General features: G+C 43.5%; 1 protein-coding gene across 1 annotated transcript in view; it reads left to right on the top strand.

Annotated features, from left to right (window-relative positions):
* Window positions 1–17,500, top strand: part of LOC118939569 (sterile alpha motif domain-containing protein 10-like) — a 173,369-nt gene that overhangs the window by 126,940 nt on the left and 28,929 nt on the right. The window contains exon 3 of the mRNA XM_036947529.2: window positions 13,856–14,024. Coding sequence (XP_036803424.1) covers window positions 13,856–14,024 — 169 coding nt within the window. The remainder of the gene's footprint in view (window positions 1–13,855; window positions 14,025–17,500) is intronic.

Genomic DNA, 17,500 nt, shown 5'->3' with positions numbered 1-17,500 from the left:
CTCACTGACTGTCTCACTCTCTGACTGTCTCACTCTCTGACTGTCTCACTCTCTGACTGTCTCACTCACTGACTGTCTCTATCTGATTGTCTCTCTCGCATACTGTCTCACTCTCATACGGTCTCGCTCTCATACGGTCTCGCTCTCTGACTGTCTCGCTCTCTGACTGTCTCGCTCTCTGACTGTCTCACTCTCTGACTGTCTCACTCTCTGACTGTCTCATTCTCTGACTGTCTCTGTCACAGACTGTCTCACCTTCTGACCATTTTGCTCTCTGACTGTCTCACTCTCTGACTCTGTCTGACCTTCTTGCTCTCTATCTCTGTCTGACCTTCTTGCTCTCTATCTCAGTCTGACCTTCTTGCTCTCTTGCTTTCTCACTTTCTGATTGTCTCCCTATCTGATTGTCTCGCTCAGTGACCGTCTCACTCTCTGACTGTCTTGCACTCTGACTGTCTGATTCTCTGACTGTCTGACTCTGACTGTCTGACTCTGACTGTCTTGCTTGCTGACTGTTTGTCTTTCTCTGTCTCCCTATCTCTGTCTCTGCCTTTCCATTGACACAAGGGACAATAGTGATAGCCTTGTCTTAATTAGCTAACCAATTCTGTCAGTCAGAGTGGCTAATCTACAAGACTAAATACAGCCTTACTATTGACTCTTTGTCCAGTACGAAGCCTCCTCTCACTGAAGGGAGAGAAAGAGCCAAGATAGCTTTTCACACACACTCCAGTTAGATCATCCAAAAGAGCATTTTCACACCTTTCCTAACTGGATCTCAATTAAGGGTGAGCTGTGCAGTGAAGAGATGTAGGCTATTAAAATGGCTTCAGCGCGTCATTGAGCAGGGAGTGAATTATGTGTGTGATTACAGGAATGGCCGTAGTGCTACAGTACACACTACAAGAGCATACAGATGGAAAGTGTGTGAGCACTGTATACCCGAGCACACAGATTAAGTTATTTTCAATTAAGGCTTACATACCAGAATGCACTTCAGCCTTGTTCACATTGACAATTTGAAGTGACTCATATCCATTTTTTTTGCATATCTGATTCAAATCTGTTATTTTTCTAGCAGTCTGAACAGTCAAAAAGCACATGGAATCAGATATTTCAAAGTCAAATTTCAAACCACCTACAAAGGTGATACAAATCTGATTCCTGGCCATGTGACTTCTGTCTGAATGGTCAAATCTGATTTATTTGCCCTCAAGTGGTTTTTAGATGTTATTTGGCATATTGTGTTGCTTGCTAGGTAGTCTGTTGACAGTTTGACAATAACTTGTGGTCGCTAACTAGCTTATTAATTGTTTACAAACAAATGAGTGAATGTGCTAGAAAGCTAAACAGCTAGCTAGTTGACTGATGTAGCTAGCAAAAAAGGACTTGTTTTGAAAGTTGGATAATCTTATCCTTCAAGGCTTTGAAAGTGTTCTTACACTATGATATTGAACATTCAAAGCAACTGGGAAACGTCCATGAGAGGATATTTTCCCGAGAGAGTGCGGACTAACTGTTCAGTGTTGAGCAGTTAACAAAGAAACGGGTCCTTCTATATGCTTCATTTAGAACTTTTTTACGGCAACTTTAGTTGTGATATAAACGTTAGGTTATATGTTTAGATTTTTTATACATTCTAAGGCTGCATGATCCGGCTCTAGTGATGATTTGAAAAAAGCAGCATGAAAGGCATGAGCTCTGCTCTGTTTGTTGCGCAGGCTGCACACACTTCATCTCTCATTGAAAATTGGACAAGCATCTGATAATATTCTCACCCATCAGACTATTCTTAGTTTAATCTGGTCTTTATGTACTGCATAGCCTATGGATGGAATCATTTTTTATTTAGCATGGCCCACAAACAAAACATCATCTGTAGCCTGAAATTGAATAGCGAATTACTTGTGGTTATGTTTTTAATATGCAAGCATAAGGATAGGGGAAGCTTTTCCTAAGGTAAATTGAATTAAATTATCAAAACTATATAGACTAATTAGCCTACTCTTGTCTACACAGAAATACAGTGCGTTCGGAAAGTATTCAGACCCCTTGACTTTTTCCACTATTTGAATTAAATAAAAAATATCCTCACCCAATCTACACACAATACCCCATTGTCAAATTTATAAAAAATAAAAAACTGAAATACACCTTTGGCAGCAATTACAGCCTTCAGTCTTCTTGGGTATGATGCTACAAACTTGGCACACCTGTATTTGGGTATTTTCTCCCATTGTTCTCTGCAGATCCTCTCAAACGCTGTTAAGTTGGATGGGGAGTGTTGCCCCAGTCTGACGTCCTGAGCGCTCTGGTCTGGAGCAGGTTTTCATCAAGGATCTCTCTGTACTTTTCTTCATTCATCTTTCCCTAAATCCTGACTTGTCTCCCAATCCCGTCAGCTGAAAAACATCCCCACAGCATGATTCTGCCACCACTATTTTTCACCATAGGGATGGTGCCAGGTTTCCTCCAGGTGGTACACTTGGCATTCAGGCAAAGGAATTCAATCTTTGTTTCATCAGAACCAGTGGAGCCTGGTGACTTGTAACATTGAGGAGGATGTGAGACCCATGGTATAAGAGTGTGGAGACGACAAAGTGTGGTAAAAAAATATTTGGGAATGAGAAGGCCACTTACAGTGTTGGGAAGGGATCACAATAACACAACACACTACACAGTTAGACAAAATAACTAAGAATGAGTTAGTTCAAGCAAGGAGTCAAATTATTGATGTGTAATAATGTGATTGTGTTTGTGTATGTGATTGACTCTACATACAGTAATGAGAGAACATTTATAAGGGTATTCACAGTGCTTGGAGAGGAAATATTTAATGTGGCAGTGGTTGAGAGGGCACATGAGATGTGGCTTCATTTCATGTCAGGAGAGAGTTGACAATGGTAGTGGAGTGGTCATCACCTCTTAATCAGGGGACAGCTGTATATACAAATAGTAGATCCATCCCAAACAGACTGCACATCTCGCCCCCTTGACACATCAAAGTAGCCTGAGAAACGTTCCTGAATAAAGGCCTGATCTTCCACATACCTGTAGGCTACTAATGAGCTGCTCTTACTGTAGCTGCATACAGCTGATCACACTGAAAAATGGTCTTGTTTTCATCCCACCACGACAGGCTTGTTTTCAAGCCCTGCCATGGAGCGGGACTGGACGCCGTGCCTGGACTGGGCACCGGCGCAGGGGGAAGGCTCCTGCCATGGAGCGGGACTGGACGCCGTGCCTGGACTGGGCACCGGCGCAGGGGGAAGGCTCCTGCCATGGAGCGGGACTGGACGCCGTGCCTGGACTGGGCACCGGCGCAGGGGGAAGGCTCCTGCCATTGGAGCGGAACTGGACGCCGTGCCTGGACTGGGCACCGGCGCAGGGGGAAGGCTCCTGCCATGGAGCGGGACTGGACGCCGTGCCTGGACTGGGCACCGGCGCAGGGGGAAGGCTCCTGCCATGGAGCGGGACTGGACGCCGTGCCTGGACTGGGCACCGGCGCAGGGGGAAGGCTCCTGCCATGGAGCGGAACTGGACGCCGTGCCTGGACTGGGCACCGGCGCAGAGGGAGACTCCTGCCCTGGAGCTGGACGTTCTGGATCGTGGACCGTCGCAGGAGGTTCCGGACCGTGGACTGTCGCAGGAGATTCCGGACCGTGGACCGTCGCAGGAGATTCCGGACCGTGGACCGTCGTAGGAGGTTCCAGACTGTGGACCATCGTAGGAGGTTCCGGACCATGGACCGTCGCAGGAGGTTCCGGACTGTGGACCGTCGTAGGAGGTTCCGGACCGTGGACCGTCGCAGGAGGTTCCGGACCGTGGACCGTCGCAGGAGGTTCCGGACTGTGGACCGTCGCAGGAGGTTCCGGACTGTGAACCGTCGCCGGAAGCTCTGGACAGGGAATCGTCGCCGGAAGCTCTGAACTGGGGTCACGCACTTCAGGGCAAGTGCGAGGAGGAGACACAGGACATACCGGACTGGGAAGGCGCACTGGAGGCCTAGTGTGTGGAGCCGGCACAGGTGGTACCGGACTGGTGACACACACTTCAGGGCAAGTGCGAGGAGCAGGCACAGGACGAACCAGACTAAGGAGACAGTCATATACATAGAATGTCAGATACAGACAGTCAGACACAAACAGTCAGATACATAGACAGTACTGGAGACCTGGTGCGTGGAGCCGGCACAACTGGTACCGAACAGATGACAACCTCCGCACGGTGGGGGCTGGGAGCTAGCACAGGACGTACTGGGCTGTGGAGGCGCACTGGAGACCTGGTTCGTAGAGCCGGAACAAATTGTACCGGAACGATGACACACTTCGCCCGGCGAGTGCGGGGAGCTGGCACAGATGGTGCCGGGATGAGAAGACGCTCTTCAGCGAACCTGCGCTGCAGCATACTCCTTGCCATAACCTCTCTCCGGTATCTCTCATTACCTTCCTCTATCAACTCCAATACAGGCTCTGGCTCACTCCCCGGCTCCGCCGACCACCCCGTGTGCCCCCCCCCAAAATATTTTGGATGTTTTTTGGGGCTTTTTAAGTGGCCGCGAACCCCGGCGTCGTCACTGTCCTCCCTTCTCTCTTTGTGACTGCCACCAAGGAAGGCGATCCTGTCCTGCCACGATTTCCTCCCAAGTCCAGGATACCCTCTCCTCCTGGGCACTCTGCTTGGTCCTGTCGTGGTGGGATCTTCTGTCACGATCGTCGTAAGCATACTCGGACCAAAGCGCAGCGTGATCTGGGTTCCACATATTTATTTAATGAAACGCACAAAAACAATAAAGAATAACCGAAACGTGACGTTCTGGAGTGCTCACAGGCAACACAAAAACAAGATCCCAAAAAACACAGTGGGGAAATGGCTGTCTGAATATGATCCCCAATCCTCTGATTGGGAACCATACCAGGCCAACATAGAACTAAACAACCTAGATAGAAACACCCCCCATAGTCACACCCCGACCTAACCAAAATAGAGAATAAAAATCTCCCCCCCCCCCCACAATGCTCTGCAGCACAACCCCAATACAACACTCTGATCCTAATCCTATGATTGGATGGACAACATTTCAGTTCACACTGTAAGAGCTTTGATTGGTTGTAGGTCGTCCATAATTACCATGTAGGTCTATGGAAGGAGGTGAGGACTACGATCGTCCTAGGTTTTGAATTGAAGTCAGTGTACCCAGAGAAGGACTGTGTTCTTGGTGACCTTCAATGCTGCAGAAATGATTTGGTACCCTTCCCCAGATCTGTGCCTCGATACATTTCTGTTTCAGACCATGATTCCTTTGACCTCATGGCTTGGTTTTTGCTCTAACATGCACTGTCATAGACAGGTGTGTGCCTTTCCAAATCATGTCCAATCAATTGAATTTACCACAAGTGGACTCCAATCAAGTTGTAGAAACATCTCAAGGTTGACCAATGGAAACAGGATGCACCTGAGCTCAATTTCAAGTCTCATAGCAAAGAGGTCTGAATACTTGTGTAAATAAGGTATTTCTGTTTTTTAATTTTAATACATTTGCAAACAGTTTAAAAAAACAGTTTTTTCTTTGTCATTATGGGGTATTGTGTGTAAATTGATGAGGATATTTTTTTATTTAATCAAATTTAGAATAAGTCTGTAACATAACAAAATGTTGAAAAGGGGAAGGGGTCTGAATACTTTCCGAATGCACTGTAAATTAAATAATTCAAAATAGGCTACTAAAGCATGATTTGGCCACAGAGGATCATTAGCTTTTTTTTTATATACTGAACAGAAATTTAAACACAACATGTAAAGTGTTGGTCCTATGTTTCATGAGCTAAAATAAAATATCCCACAAATGTTCCATAAACACAAAAAGCTTATTTCTCTCAGGGTTTTGTTTACATCTCTATTGGTGAGCATTTCTGCTTTGACAAGATAATCCATCCACCTGACAGGTGTGGCATATCAAGAAGCTGATTAAACAGCATGATCATTGATCATCATGATCATCATGGTGCGCCTTGTGCTGGGGACAATAAAAGGCCACCCTAAAATATGCAGTTTTGTCACACAACACAATACCACAGATGTCTCAAGTTTTTAGGGAGCGTGCAATTGGCATGCTGACTGCAGGAATGTCCACCAGAGCTGTCAGATAATTTAATGTTGATTCCTCTACCATAAGCCACCTCAAACATCGTTTAAGAGAATTTGGCAGTACGTCCAACCGGCCTCACAACCGCAGATCGCGTGTAACCACGCCAGCCCAGGACCTCCACATCCGGCTTCTTCACCTGTGGGATCATCTGAGACTCAGACAGCTGATGAAACGGAAGAGTATTTCTGCCTGTAATAAAGCTCTTTTTGGAGAAAACCTCATTCTGAATGGCTGTGGCATGTGAAATTCATAGATTAGAGCCTAATTTGTTTATTTAAATTGACTGTTTTCTCTATATGAACTGTAACAGTAAAATCGTTGAAATTGTTGCATGATGTGTTAGGGTTAGGGTTCAGTATAAGTTGTGGATTGTTTTAAATCGTATTTGCCTAAAGTCGTAGGGAAAGGTAGCGCATGCAATTTGGGCAGGTTATTGTTGAGTTGCAACTGTCTGTTTAAAGTAGAGAGGCCAAGCCAGGCATATTGCAATATTTCAAAATACAATCGCAGTTTGGAAAGCAAATGGTTATTGCTGTAAAGAGAAGACAATGAAAAGACAAATCTGTCTTTTAGTTATCAAAATCCCTGATTCAATTGAGCGAACAACAGTATAGCCTATCTTATTGGCACCGGCGGAGAACATCAGCAATGTCCCCATGCACTGCCCATAGTCACTATTTATCATTGTTGGGTAAGTGCTCCTTAAAAGTGAGTTTTTTGACAAAACAATCATTTATTTGAATCTGTTTGTCAGAGTCAGCAGAGGAAGCTACCCTGTAATCTGTCATATTAAGAAAGATTCTACTACTATCTCCAGTCATATGAGGTGTAGGAGAATTGCATGAGATGTGTTTATAATAGGACAGATATTTCCCATGCAATGAAAGAAGAAATGTATGTGATATAGCTTATGCCTACTCTACACTATGCGCGTTCAGCCATGCTCTGAACGGTATTTTTTTGCGAATATTGATTGAGTTATATTATTAGCCTAAATTATGACTATCCAAACTACTCATGACGTTATGAATAGTATTTTATGTTACATACAGTGCCTTGCGAAAGTATTCGGCCCCCTTGAACTTTGCGACCTTTTGCCACATTTCAGGCTTCAAACATAAAGATATAAAACTGTATTTTTTTGTGAAGAATTAACAACAAGTGGGACAATTGGGACAATCATGAAGTGGAACAACATTTATTGGATATTTCAAACTTTTTTAACAAATCAAAAACTGACAAATTGGGCATGCAAAATTATTCAGCCCCCTTAAGTTAATACTTTGTAGCGCCACCTTTTGCTGCGATTACAGCTGTAAGTCGCTTGGGGTATGTCTCTATCAGTTTTGCACATCGAGAGACTGACATTTTTCCCATTCCTCCTTGCAAAACAGCTCGAGCTCAGTGAGGTTGGATGGAGAGCATTTGTGAACAGCAGTTTTCAGTTCTTTCCACAGATTCTCGATTGGATTCAGGTCTGGACTTTGACTTGGCCATTCTAACACCTGGATATGTTAATTTTTGAACCATTCCATTGTAGATTTTGTTTTATGTTTTGGATCATTGTCTTGTTGGAAGACAAATCTCCATCCCAGTCTCAGGTCTTTTGCAGACTCCATCAGGTTTTCTTGCAGAATGGTCCTGTATTTGGCTCCATCCATCTTCCCATCAATTTTAACCATCTTCCCTGTCCCTGCTGAAGAAAAGCAGGCCCAAACCATGATGCTGCCACCACCATGTTTCACAGTGGGGATGGTGTGTTCAGCTGTGTTGCTTTTACGCCAAACATAACGTTTTGCATTGTTGCCAAAAAGTTCAATTTTGGTTTCATCTGACCAGAGCACCTTCCACATGTTTGGTGTGTCTCCCAGGTGGCTTGTGGCAAACTTTAAACAACACTTTTTATGGATATCTTTAAGAAATGGCTTTCTTCTTGCCACTCTTCCATAAAGGCCAGATTTGTGCAATATACGACTGATTGTTGTCCTATGGACAGAGTCTCCCACCTCAGCTGTAGATCTCTGCAGTTCATCCAGAGTGATCATGGGCCTCTTGGCTGCATCTCTGATCAGTCTTCTCCTTGTATGAGCTGAAAGTTTAGAGGGACGGCCAGGTCTTGGTAGATTTGCAGTGGTCTGATACTCCTTCCATTTCAATATTATCGCTTGCACAGTGCTCATTGGGATGTTTAAAGCTTGGGAAATCTTTTTGTATCCAAATCCGGCTTTAAACTTCTTCACAACAGTATCTCGGACCTGCCTGGTGTGTTCCTTGTTCTTCATGATGCTCTCTGCGCTTTTAACGGACCTCTGAGACTATCACAGTGCAGGTGCATTTATACGGAGACTTGATTACACACAGGTGGATTGTATTTATCATCATTAGTCATTTAGGTCAACATTGGATCATTCAGAGATCCTCACTGAACTTCTGGAGAGAGTTTGCTGCACTGAAAGTAAAGGGGCTGAATAATTTTGCACGTCCAATTTTTCAGTTTTTGATTTGTTAAAAAATTTTGAAATATCCAATAAATGTCGTTCCACTTCATGATTGTGTCCCACTTGTTGTTGATTCTTCACAAAAAAATGCAGTTTTATATCTTTATGTTTGAAGCCTGAAATGTGGCAAAAGGTCGCAAAGTTCAAGGGGGCCGAATACTTTCGCAAGGCACTGTAGGTCCACAAATGTGATGATGCATGGAATGCTTTATTATAAAGTGAAAATGAGCTTCCCCAAACTTGAAACTCGTGCCGCCGATGTATGCCAGGTTGTAAAGCGGATTAATGTGCTTCATTTGAAGAATTTAGCAATAAAGATAGCAGCACGAGAAAGCTGGGATCCTCTTTTAAATAGTGACCAGTCAAAACTCTGTTTCACATGTGATTGTGCAATGACTGGGCTTATAACTTGCTTATAACTTGTGGTCCAAATGTGAGATTTTTGGTTCCAACCGCTGTGTCTTCGTGAGACGCAGAGTAGGTGAACAGATGATCTCTGCATGTGTGGTTCCCACCGTGAAGCATGGAGGAGGAGGTGTGATGGTGTGGGGATGCTTTGCTGGCGACACTGTCTGTGATTTATTTAGAATTCAAGGCACACTTAACTAGCATGGCTACCACAGCATTCTGCAGCGATACACCATCCCATCTGATTTTACTTAGTGAGAGTATCATTTGTTTTTCAACAGGAAAATGACCCAACACACCTCAGGCTGTGTAAGAGCTATTTGACCAAGAAGAAGAGTGATAGAGTGCTGCAACAGATGACCTGGCCCGCAGAGTGAAGGAAAAGCAGTCATCAAGTACTCAGCATATGTGGGAACTCCTTCAAGACTATTGGAAAAGCATTCCAGGTGAAGAGGCGACTCCGGGATGCTGGCCTTCTAGTCAGAGTTGCAAAGAAAAAGCTATATCTCAGACTGGCCAATAGAAAGAAAATATTAAGATGGGCAAAAGAACACAGACACTGGGCAGAGGAACTCTGCCTAGAAGGCCAGCATCCCGGAGTCGCCTCTTCACTGTTGACGTTGAGACTGGTGTTTTGCGGGTATTATTTAATGAAGCTGCCAGTTGAGGACTTTGGAGGCATCTGTTTCTCAAGCTAGACACTCTAATGTACTTGTCCTCTTGCTCAGTCGTGCACAGGGGCCTCCCACTCCTCTTTCTATTCTGGTTAGAGACAGTTTGCGCTGTTTTGTGAAGGGAGTAGTGCACAGCGTTGTACGAGATATTCAGTTTCTTGGCAATTTCTCGCATGGAATAGCCTTAATTTCTCCGAACAATAATAGACTCACGAGTTATAGAAGAAAGTTCTTTGTTTCTGGCTATTTTGAGCCTGTAATCGAACCCACAAATGCTGATGTTCCAGATACTCAACTAGTCTAAAGAACGCCAGTTTTATTGCTTCTTTAATGAGAACAACAGTTTTCGACTGTGCTAACATGATTAGAAAAGGGTTTTCTAATGTTCAATTAGCCTTTTAAAATTATAAACTTGGATTAGCTAACACAACGTGCCATTCGAACACAGGAGTGATGGTTGCTGATAATGGGCCTCTGTACGCCTATGTAGATATTCCATAAAAGATAAACCGTTTCCAGCTACAATAGTCATTTGCAACATTAACAATGTCTACACTGTATTTCTGATCAATTTGATGTTATTTTAATGGACAAAAAATGTGCTTTTCTTTCAAAACAAGGACATTTCTATTGGACCTCAAACTTTTGAACGGTTGTGTATGTATGTGAAATTAGTTTTGATATAGGATGGACCATTATTATTTAGGGGGAAAAAATACCTGTCATCTATGCACTTAAATAGTGAATGAAGGACGCTATCACACAGTTCATTTTCATGCCAGCCAGGTAGGCTATACTCCTGTTGTAAAGCGAAGCAATGTGCTTAATATTGGGAAAGTTGATAAATAAATATAGTAGGCCTAGCCTATAGAAAGCTGATGTGATCCTCCTCTTTTTAATAGAGGCCATCAAACTCTGTTTTCTTACACAATTGCATAGCATATATAAATGTTGCGCAACATGAGCTCATGGACTCTCATGAAGTGTTTGATTTTATTTTCAATTGCATTTGCATTGTTGTTAGAGTGATTAGAGGGACAATAGTTTGATGAGTACCAGGCCATTAGCGACTGGCAGTTAGCAAGTTTGGTAGGCTACTAATGACCATCAGCAGGATCAGAGCATAGTTTTGGGGAAGCCTAGTTACCATGACAAAATGGTCACGTGGAATTTGACTATGGTCATGACTCATGACCGCCGGTATGGTTGTGACAGGTCGGGACTCTTGACCGCTGGTGTGGCGGTAATAGGGTCACCGTAACAGCCCCACTGTCACCTTAGCTTGCTACATAACTTCTGAGTGATAGGCAGCAGGAGCACCACCACCAATCAACCTACACCACTGTGCACACACCCCTCGTTGCTATGGCAATTAGTGTAGCCATGTCAGCAAATTACTGCTGTCTGAACACACAAGTCCAATTTGGTCACTTGTAACTGGCTGTTTGGACAGTCAGTTTTCCAAAACAGATTTTAAAAACAAAACTGATTTGAGAATGAAGGCCTGCTGCTTGAACAAGACTTTTGAGAAGTCCTGATAGAGTCTCAGCTAGTGATTAATAGGGGTTGTTTGTCTATGCATGCTTGTGTGTGCGTGTGTGTGTGTGTGTGTGTGTTTGGACTTCTGGTCCCCACAAGGATAGTTCTTAAAAGAATAGTAAAACAAGATCATATGTATTTCTGTGACGTGTTGAGGTTGGACCCAGGTGCAGAGAAGAGACCAGATGAGGAATCAGTGGTTAAGGATAAACATAAGCCTTTACTAAGAAACGGTAGCCGCAGGATCACAGTACACTTGAAAAAGCAACAAACACTAAGTCTCAAAAACTCACTCAGAAAACGACCACACACAGTAAGCGATTCAAGCTTCTGCAAAGAGAACCAGAAAACACACCTCTTTTAAAGGGGAAATCATAATGAGTAATAGAACACACCTGAGGGTCATAATTGTCTCTAGGATAGTCTCTAGGATGGTCTCTAGGATAGTCTCTAGGATGACCTTCTGGTGACGGGTGGAACCATGACAATTTTAGGTTCAGGGGTTAGAATTAGGGTTAGGGGTAAAGTGGTTCGGTTTAGGGTTAGATACATTGTCATCACCACAACTAATGTTCACACATGATTACTCAGTCACCACAACTAATGTTCACACATGATCACTCAGTCACCACAGCTAATGTTCACACATGATCACTCAGTCACCACAACTAATGTTCACACATGATCACTCAGTCACCACAACTAATGTTCACACATGATCACTCAGTCACCACAACTAATGTTCACACATGATTACTCAGTCACCACAACTAATGTTCACACATGATCACTCAGTCACCACAGCTAATGTGCACACATGATCACTCAGTCACCACAACTAATGTTCACACATGATCACTCAGTCACCACAACTAATGTTCACACATGATCACTCAGTCACCACAGCTAATGTTCACACATGATCACTCAGTCACCACAGCTAATGTTCACACATGATCACTCAGTCACCACAACTAATGTTCACACATGATCACCCAGTCACCACAACTAATGTTCACACATGATCACTCAGTCACCACAGCTAATGTTCACACATGATCACTCAGTCACCACAACTAATGTTCACACATGATCACTCAGTCACCACAACTAATGTTCACACATGATCACTCAGTCACCACAGCTAATGTTCACACATGATCACTCAGTCACCACAGCTAATGTTCACACATGATCACTCAGTCACCACAACTAATGTTCACACATGATCACCCAGTCACCACAACTAATGTTCACACATGATCACTCAGTCACCACAACTAATGTTCACACATGATCACCCAGTCACCACAACTAATGTTCACACATGATCACTCAGTCACCACAACTAATGTTCACACATGATCACTCAGTCACCACAACTAATGTTCACACATGATCACTCAGTCACCACAGCTAATGTTCACACATGATCACTCAGTCACCACAGCTAATGTTCACACATCCGATCACTCAGTCACCACAGCTAATGTTCACACATCCGATCACTCAGTCACCATAAATAATGTTCACACATGATCACTCAGTCACCACAAATAATGTTCACACATCCAATCACTCAGTCACCACAACTAACGTTCACACATCCGATCACTCAGTCACCACAACTAATGTTCACACATGATCACTCAGTCACCACAACTAATGTTCACACATGATCACTCAGTCACCACAACTAATGTTCACACATGATCACTCAGTCACCACAACTAATGTTCACACATCCGATCACTCAGTCACCACAGCTAATGTTCACACATGATCACTCAGTCACCACAACTAATGTTCACACATGATCACTCAGTCACCACAACTAATGTTCACACATGATCACTCAGTCACCACAACTAATGTTCACACATGATCACTCAGTCACCACAACTAATGTTCACACATGATCACTCAGTCACCACAACTAATGTTCACACATGATCACTCAGTCACCACAACTAATGTTCACACATGATCACTCAGTCACCACAACTAATGTTCACACATGATCACTAAGTCACCACAACTAATGTTCACACATGATCACTCAGTCACCACAACTAATGTTCACACATGATCACTCAGTCACCACAACTACTGTTCACACATGATCACTCAGTCACCACAACTAATGTTCACACATGATCACTCAGTCACCACAACTAATGTTCACACATGATCACTCAGTCACCACAACTAATGTTCACACATGATCACTCAGTCACCACAACTAATGTTCACACATGATCACTCAGTCACCACAACTAATGTTCACATATGATCACTCAGTCACCACAACTAATGTTCACACATGATCACTCAGTCACCACAACTAATGTTCACACATGATCACTCAGTCACCACAACTAATGTTCACACATCCGATCACTCAGTCACCACACAAAGAGTGCACTGACACAACAAAATAAAAAAATCATGGCTTCTGTCTCCTTGATGCTTGTTTCCATGTTCACACACACACACACACACACACACACACACACACACACACACACACACACACACACACACACACACAGACACACACACCGTAAGCCAAACTCTGTGTGTTTCAGCTGCGTCCAGGCGAAGCCTTCACTGTGTACCACACCAGCCCTACTCTGTCCAGTCTGTCCAAACCAGTGGTTCTGTGGACCCAACAGGATGTCTGCAAGTGGCTGAAGAAACACTGTCCCCACAACTACCTGACCTACGTAGAAGCCTTCTCCCACCATGCTATCACAGGTAATGTGTAGAAACCTTCTCCAACCCCACTATCACAGGTAATGTGTAGAAACCTTCTCCAACCCCGCAGTCACAGGTAATGTGTAGAAACCTTCTCCAACCCCGCAGTCACAGGTAATGTGTAGAAACCTTCTCCAACCCCGCAGTCACAGGTAATGTGTAGAAACCTTCTCCAACCCTGCAGTCACAGGTAATGTGTAGAAACCTTCTCCAACCCCGCAGTCACAGGTAATGTGTAGAAACCTTCTCCAACCCCGCAGTCACAGGTAATGTGTAGAAACCTTCTCCAACCCCGCAGTCACAGGTAATGTGTGGAAACCTTCTCCAACCCCGCAGTCACAGGTAATGTGTAGAAACCTTCTCCAACCCCGCAGTCACAGGTAATGTGTAGAAACCTTCTCCAACCCCACTATCACAGGTAATGTGTAGAAACCTTCTCCAACCCCGCAGTCACAGGTAATGTGTAGAAACCTTCTCCAACCCTGCAGTCACAGGTAATGTGTAGAAACCTTCTCCAACCCTGCAGTCACAGGTAATGTGTAGAAACCTTCTCCAACCCCGCAGTCACAGGTAATGTGTAGAAACCTTCTCCAACCCTGCAGTCACAGGTAATGTGTAGAAACCTTCTCCCACCATGCTATCACAGGTAATGTGTAGAAACCTTCTCCAACCCCACTATCACAGGTAATGTGTAGAAACCTTCTCCAACCCTGCAGTCACAGGTAATGTGTAGAAACCTTCTCCAACCCCGCAGTCACAGGTAATGTGTAGAAACCTTCTCCAACCCTGCAGTCACAGGTAATATGTAGAAACCTTGGTCTGCTCCACTCTCACAGAAGGTAGTGAAGCAACTCCTGGCTGTCCTGCTGCTGGTGGCCCTTAAAGCGTGGTGGATCCCTGGAAAGAGAGAGAGAAAGAGAGAGCTACAGAGAGAGAGAACACAGCTCAGTCAGAACACTCACTAAGAAGATATACACTTCCTTCAGAGACTATTCATACCCGCTTGACTTATTCCACATTTGGTATTATAGCCTGAATTCAAAATTGATTAAATATTTTTTTTCTCAACCATCTACACACAATACCCCATAATGACAAAATGAAAACATGTATTTGACGTTTTTGCAAATTTATTGAAAACAAACTCCAGAAATACAGTGGGGTAAAAAGTATTTAGTCAGCCACCAATTGTGCAAGTTCTCCCACTTAAAAAGATGAGAGAGGCCTGTAATTTTCATCATAGGTACACTTAAACTATGACAGACAAAATGAGATAAAAAAAATCCAGAAAATCACATTGTAGGATTTTTAAGGAATTTATTTGCAAATTATGGTGAAAAATAAGCATTTGGTCAATAACAAAAGTTTATGTCAATACTTTGTTATATACCCTTTGTTGGCAATGACAGAGGTCAAACGTTTTCTGTAAGTCTTCACAAGGTTTTCACTCACTGTTGCTGGTATTTTGGCCCATTCATCCATGCAGATCTCCTCTAGAGCAGTGATGTTTTGGGGCTGTTGCTGGGAAACACAGACTTTCAACTCCCTCCAAAGATTTTCTATGGGGTTGAGATCTGGAGACTGGCTAGGCCACTCCAGGACCTTGAAATGCTTCTTACGAAGCCACTCCTTCGTTGCCCGGGCGGTGTGTTTGGGATCATTGTCATGCTGAAAGACCCAGCCACATTTCATCTTCAATGCCCTTGCTGATGGAAGGAGGTTTTCACTCAAAATCTCACAATACATGGCCCCATTCATTCTTTCCTTTACACGGATCAGTCGTCCTGGTCCCTTTGCAGAAAAACAGCCCCAAAGCATGATGTTTCCACCCCCATGCTTCACAGTAGGTATGGTGTTCTTTGGATGCAACTCAGCATTCTTTGTCCTCCAAACACGACGAGTTCAGTTTTTACCAAAAAGTTATATTTTGGTTTCATCTGACCATATGACATTCTCCCAATCTTCTTCTGGATCATCCAAATGCTCTCTAGAAAACTTCAGAGGGGCCTGGACTTACTGCTTACTGGACTTACTGCTTACTGGCTTACTGCTTACTGGCTTAAGCAGGGGGACACGTCTGGCACTGCAGGATTTGAGTCCCTGGCGGCGTAGTGTGTTACTGATGGTAGGCTTTGTTACTTTAGTCCCAGCTCTCTGCAGGTCATTCATTAGGTCCCCCCGTGTGGTTCTGGGACTTTTGCTCACCTTTGTGATCATTTTGACCCCACGGGGTGAGATCTTGCGTGGAGCCCCAGATCGAGGGAGATTATCAGTGGTCTTGTATGTCTTCCATTTCCTAATAATTGCTCCCACAGTTGATTTTTTCAAACCAAGCTGCTTACCTATTGCAGATTCAGTCTTCCCAGCCTGGTGCAGGTCTACAATTTTGTTTCTGGTGTCCTTTGACAGCTTTTTGGTCTTGGCCATAGTGGAGTTTGGAGTGTGACTGTTTGAGGTTGTGAACAGGTGTCTTTTATACTGATAACAAGTTCAAACAGGTGCCATTAATACAGGTAACGAGTGGAGGACAGAGGAGCCTCTTAAAGAAGAAGTTATAGGTCTGTGAAAGCCAGAAATCTTGCTTGTTTTTAGGTGACCAAATACTTATTTTCCACCATAATTTGCAAATAAATTCATTAAAAATCCTACAATGTGATTTTCTGGATTTTTTTCTTCTCATTTTGTCTGTCATAGTTGAAGTGTACCTATGATGAAAATTACAGGCCTCTCTCATCTTTTTAAGTGGGAGAACTTGCACAATTGGTGGCTGACTAAATACTTTTTTGCCCCACTGTATCTAATTTACATAAATATTCACACCCCTGAGCCAATACTTTGTAGAAGCAGCTTTAGCAGTGATTACAGTTATGAGGTTTCTGGGTAAGTCTCTAAGAGCTTTCCACACCTGGATTGTGCAACATTTGCCCATTATTCTTTTCAAAATTCTTCAAGTTCTGTCAAATTGTTTGTTGATCATTGCTAGACAACCATTTTCAGGTTTTGCCATAGATTTGCAAGTAGATGTAAGTCAAAACTGTAACTCGGCCACTCAGGAACATTTACTGTCTTCTTCGTAGGCAACTCCAGTGTAGAGTTGGCCTTGTAGGTTATTGTCCTGCTGAAAGGTGAATTCATCTCCCAGTGTCTGGTGGAAAGAAGACTGAACCAGATTTTCCTCAAGGATTTGCTTGTGCTTAGCTCCATTCGGGTTATTTTTTATCCTGCAAAACTCCCCAATCCTTAATGTTTACAAGCATACCCAAAACATGATGCAGTCAACACTATGCTTGAAAATTGAGGAGTGGTACTCACTAATGTGTTATATTGGATTTTCCCTAAACATAACAATTTGTATTCAGGACAAACAGTTAATTGCTTTGCCACATTTTTTGCAGTATTACTTTAGTGCCTTGTTGCAAACATTATGCATGTTTTGAAATATTGTATTCTGTACAAGCTTCCTTCTTTTCACTCTG

This window comes from Oncorhynchus mykiss, chromosome 16 (assembly GCF_057628025.1).
Source record: "Oncorhynchus mykiss isolate SJ-2025 chromosome 16, ASM5762802v1, whole genome shotgun sequence".
Lineage (NCBI taxonomy): Eukaryota > Metazoa > Chordata > Actinopteri > Salmoniformes > Salmonidae > Oncorhynchus > Oncorhynchus mykiss.
The sequence above is the reverse complement of the archived record's forward strand: the minus strand, read 5'-3'. Positions and strand labels throughout refer to the sequence as shown.